Source organism: Hyperoodon ampullatus (assembly GCF_949752795.1).
Source record: "Hyperoodon ampullatus genome assembly, chromosome: 18".
NCBI lineage: Eukaryota > Metazoa > Chordata > Mammalia > Artiodactyla > Ziphiidae > Hyperoodon > Hyperoodon ampullatus.
The window spans coordinates 19,744,726-19,749,679 of NC_136931.1; the positions used below are offsets into that span (position 1 = coordinate 19,744,726).

At 59.3% G+C, this 4,954-nt stretch overlaps 1 protein-coding gene across 2 annotated transcripts; it reads left to right on the forward strand.

The window, feature by feature from the left end:
• Nucleotides 1-952: 952 nt before the first annotated feature.
• B3GNT9 (UDP-GlcNAc:betaGal beta-1,3-N-acetylglucosaminyltransferase 9) lies at nt 953-2,716 on the forward strand (the record flags this gene model as incomplete). Of its 2 annotated transcripts, none has more annotated exons than XM_079723978.1 (2): nt 953-1,144; nt 1,482-2,716. In XM_079723978.1, exon 2 carries the CDS (start codon nt 1,508-1,510, stop codon nt 2,714-2,716), a length of 1,209 nt encoding a protein of 402 aa, XP_079580104.1. In that variant the 5' UTR covers nt 953-1,144; nt 1,482-1,507. The 2 variants fall into 2 exon arrangements, with proteins under 2 accessions (XP_079580104.1, XP_079580105.1); XM_079723979.1 differs by having other exon boundaries at nt 953-1,116.
• Between the last annotated feature and the right edge of the window lie 2,238 nt (nt 2,717-4,954).

The following is a 4,954-nucleotide window of genomic DNA, read 5'->3' on the forward strand; positions in this document are numbered from 1 at the left end:
TGAGTTCCAAGAAGACAGATGTGGCAGCCAGAGCTGGGCAAGGCCTGGGCCCTCAATCTCCAGAGCGCCTCTCTGCTCGCCTGTGTCCACATCAAACCCTTTGCTCACTGGTCTACTTCAGGAGTCCCCCAAGCTAAACTAATCCCTACCAGCCCTACCTGGCCTGCAGTGGGCCCAGGCTTGGTTATTTCTTCCTGCAGGAGGCGATGGTGGCCTGGGGCACTAGGGACTAAAGAACTCAGAACTGCCACTGGAGAGACAGACTGAAGTGCTCACCTGTGAAGTTAAAGCAGACAGGGTTGGCCCCCCCTCCTGCATCCAAGTGGATGGATAGGGAGAGGGGCAAGGGAGGACACAGCAAAGAGTCTTGGACTGAATTCCAGAAGATCTGGGGGCAGTGCTCCTACCTTCTGTCTGTACGATGCTGGGCAAGTCACTTAACTCCCTGAAGGGCAGCGTCCCCATCTGGGCATGATCAATGACAGCTGCTGCCAGTGTTGTGAGAATTGAGCACGCAGTTCTTTTGGTCCTTGTGTGTGTGGTGTGTCTGCCGGCGGGCATGGCAGAGCCAGGAGAAAGGAGGCAGCCATGTATCCGGGGCACTTTTTGGACCCTGTCTTGCGGAACCAGGGCTCCTGGAAAGCTGAGGAGATTCACTTCCAAGGATGGCCTGGGAGGGGTCGATGCCAAGCCCTCCTGCGCTGGGGCTCCTGCCCAGCCCAGGCCCTTTCTGCTCCGGAGAGGCAGGGGTGGGGAAACTAACCAGAAAGGTTAGTGCTTCTTCCCGTCCCCTGGAAAGGCAGAATTGGGAAGTTTGAGCCTGCACGGAGACCAGAACTCACCTCTTTGAGCCTTCCCAGAGACAGCTGACCGTGAGGATCCCTCTCAGAGATTAGTCTCCACTCGGAGACAGCGCTCCGGCAGCGCCAGGGCGGAGCTGACTGAGCTCCAGATGTCCGGGCGCACACAGCTGTAGGGTCACGTGGCAGCGGCCCCGGCCCCCCTTCCTGCCAACGTTGCATTTGGCCCAGGCCCCGTCCATGGCCGCCCTTGGGACCCCGCGCTGAGCCCCGGAGGCCCCGGCATCCGGGGCCACGCCGCTCCCAAGGGCCGAACGTGTATCAGGATCCCAAGGACCGCCGTGGTGGGTAGGGATGGGTAGAAGGGATTCGGCCTCAGCGCGGGAAGGGGGTGGGGCCGAGGCTGCGCGTCTCCCTGTTCTGGCTCTGGGGCACCGTGCTAGGCCGGAGCTGAGAGGGTGGGAGTCGGCTACTAGGAGGAACTTCTTGCCCTTTCAGGGTGCTCATCCCGGTGGGGGGTCAGGGCCCAAAGTAGGAGGACAACGGAGGGGGATGAACGGCCGGCAGCCGGAGACCCCAGGCGTGTGGCCTCCCGCGCCCTACCCCCGGGGAGGGCGGGGCCGGAGCCCCTGCCGGCTGCTGGCTTCCTTGTCTTGAGCCCCTGACTGAGTCTCTCCGCAGGGGCCGCGGGCGCCTGCCAGGCGGACATGAGGCGGAGGCTGCGCCTACGCGGAGAAGCGTCGCTCACGCTGCTCCTCGGCGCCGCCCTCGGCCTCCTGCTCTATGCGCAGCGCGATGGCGCGGCCCCGACGACGAACGCGCCGCGAGCTCAAGGGAGGGCGGCGCCGGGGCCCACCCCGGGGCTCCGTGTATTTCAGGCGCCGGACGCGGGCGCAGCCCCGCCGGCCTACGAAGAGGATACGCCGGAGCCGCCCACGCCCACGGGACCTTTTGACTTTGGCCGCTATCTGCGAGCCAAGGACCAGCGGCGCTTCCCTCTCCTCATTAACCAGCCGCACAAGTGCCGAGGAAATGGCGTACCTCCCGGCGGACCCGACCTGCTCATCGCCGTCAAGTCGGTGGCTGCGGACTTCGAGCGGCGCCAAGCCGTACGCCAGACGTGGGGTGCTGAGGGTCGCGTGCAGGGGGCGCTAGTGCGCCGGGTGTTTTTGCTGGGCGTGCCCCGGGGCGCGGGCACAGACGGGACAGACGCGGAGGGGGCGGGCACTCGAACGCACTGGAGCGCCCTGCTGCGTGCTGAGAGCCTTGCGTACGCGGACATCCTGCTCTGGGCCTTCGACGACACTTTCTTCAACCTAACGCTCAAGGAGATCCATTTTCTGGCCTGGGCCTCCGCCTACTGCCCCGACGTGCGCTTCGTCTTTAAGGGCGACGCCGACGTGTTTGTGCACGTGGGAAACCTGCTGGAGTTCCTGGCGCCAAGGGACCCGGAGCAGGACCTGCTTGCAGGTGACGTGATAGTGCAGGCGCGGCCAATCCGCGTGCGGGCCAGCAAATACTACATCCCTGAGGCTGTGTACGGCCTGCCCGCCTACCCGGCCTACGCAGGCGGAGGCGGCTTCGTTCTCTCGGGGGCCACGCTGCGCCGCCTGGCCGGTGCCTGCGCGCAGGTTGAGCTTTTCCCCATTGACGACGTCTTTTTGGGCATGTGTCTACAGCGGCTGCGTCTCACGCCTGAGCCTCACCCTGCTTTCCGCACCTTTGGCATCCCTCGACCTTCAGCCGCTCCGCACCTCCGCACCTTCGACCCCTGCTTTTACCGCGAGCTGGTTGTAGTGCACGGGCTCTCGGCTGCTGACATATGGCTTATGTGGCACTTGCTGCACCGGCCGCACGGGCCAGCCTGTGCGCGTCCATGGCCTGTCGCTGTGGGTCCCTTCCAGTGGGGACCCTAGCCACCTGTCACAGCTCTAAGCCCCCCTCATTCAGACCCAGGATGTAAATGGGAGGTAGCTTGAAGGGTAGGTTTCCCAGGCGGATTAGTGCTGTGTATGTGGTTCTTACCCAGAAAGGGGCATCCAGGTGTCTTCCTCCAGAAGGTCCCAGGGAGTGAAGATTGAGGTTGGTTCCTGCTGACACACCCTATTGGGAGGTGATCTGGAACCAGTCTAATGGTGGCCCTTTGAGACAGCCAGGGCTGAGGTGGTGGAGAACCAGGCTCTTTGCCAAGCAGGTGAACGTGCTTGGTTCTCCTAGTAGGGACGTGGGTGGGGGTGGGGGTGGCAGAGGCTCATGGAATCTGACCATACTTTTTAGTTTGGAACCCCTAGAGTGATGCCAACAAATGCAGATTTTTCTCAAGGCTGGACCCCACAGGGATGGGTAGGGGCCTGGCCTCAGTCCTCATGGAACTGGCAGCCATTCTGCCACAACTCAATCTGAAAGTAGGTGTTTTGCTTCCTATTTGCCCCTTCAAACTGCATTCTTAGCCACGTCTAGGTCTTTAGATCTGCTTTCCTGGGGCCAAGCCCTCCTGAGCCCTGGGCTAGCTGGAACATTAGGGATGGAGGCACACAGGGACTGAGCGCATTGTCCTACCTAGTCTTCCCCCATGTCCAGCTACCCGCCTACACCCACACAACTGCGCCATTCTCCCACTGGAGCCCGTGCTGCCCCCTTCAGAGGAGCCAAGGAACCTTTTTCTAAGATGACTCCTCCAGCTGTATGTTTCCCCATATTCTTCAACCACCCCCTTTCTCAAAAAAAATCAACGCCTCCACGCTCATTTTAGTATAAACATCCCAGCAACAGCACATGGGGAGCTGTCGCAGAGGGCATAGGTCTTTATTGGAGAACGGGTATGGGCAGGGAATGAGGAAGGTTCCCCCATGCTAGGAGGATGGGAACAGTCCTGGCTGCCCCACAGTGGGATGTGTGAGGGTCTCTGGCCAGGCCACAGTCCACATGGGAAGACACCAATCAGTCACAAAGTCATGGGAACGCCACACAAGCCTGGCTGTAGGCCCAGGTACCACACAGGCGCCCAGGGCAGGTCCCCTGCACATTCATTGTTAAACTATACAGGATGAGGCTGTACATGAGTTAATTACAAAAGAGTCGTATTTACAAAAATCTGTACACACATTTGAAAAACTCACAAAATTGTCATCTATGTATCACAAGTTGCTAGACCAAAATATTAAAAATGGGATAAAATTATACATTTCTCTTCTCAATTCTTTTCAAAAGGATTAATATTTTTAAAGCACATATGCTACTTTCCTTAGCAAGTCCCACGAAGAGACTGAGCAGCCCAGCCCTCCATGAGCCCCAGAGGCCTTGAGCCGTGAATGGGCCCGGCCAGGGGACATTGCCCAGAGCTGAGGCAGGGGGGCCAAGCCCACAGTGCAGAACAGAATGCTGAAACACAAAAAAAGGAGGAAGATGTCTTTGGCTAAAACTTTGGCATTAAAACAAAGAGGCAAACAGGATGGAAACATGCAGCCCTGCCAGCCAGGTTGGGGCAGAGTAGGGGAACAGGCGGCCTTGAAGGCTGGCTCCAAGAGGGGTGGGAACCAGGCCTGGGCACGTACCTTGATGGTAGAAAGTTGTGTTTCAACCAGTTGGGTGTGCCTACTGGGCCTGGCAGGGAGCACGTGCAAGAAAGAAACAGGGAAGGGCAAGTGGGCCACCTTGGCCACAGCCAGCTCATCAAGTAACTAAAGTGGATGTAGTGCAAAAGTTGCAACCAAGTACTACGGACATGCTACCTGCTTGCCTTAAGGGTCATGTGGCAATGTTGGGCCAAAGGCAGGACCCCGTCCTTGTCTGGGTGCCTGTGTCCTCAGCCAGAGAAAGAGCCCCAAGTTTTCCCAATGTGTGGGGGACAGGGGAGACAGAACCCTGTCTCCTTACATGTTAGTCGAGAGCTCCTGGGTCCAGGTATCAAGGCTCAGAGTTTGTGCTTCTCTTTGCAGTCTGTGTCCCCTGTTGGCACCAGCAGGCTGAGATCGCACAGAAGAATATCTGGGCCTCTCACCCCGTGGCAGAGCACCCAGCCTGAGCCCCGCCTCAAAATATCACAACAGCCCTTCCACACTGGCAAGGTGTCCAAGAAAACCCACAGGGTGGCCTGCTGAACAGGATGTGATACACAGTTCCATGGGGGCAGAGGGGCATGGGTGGTGATGTTC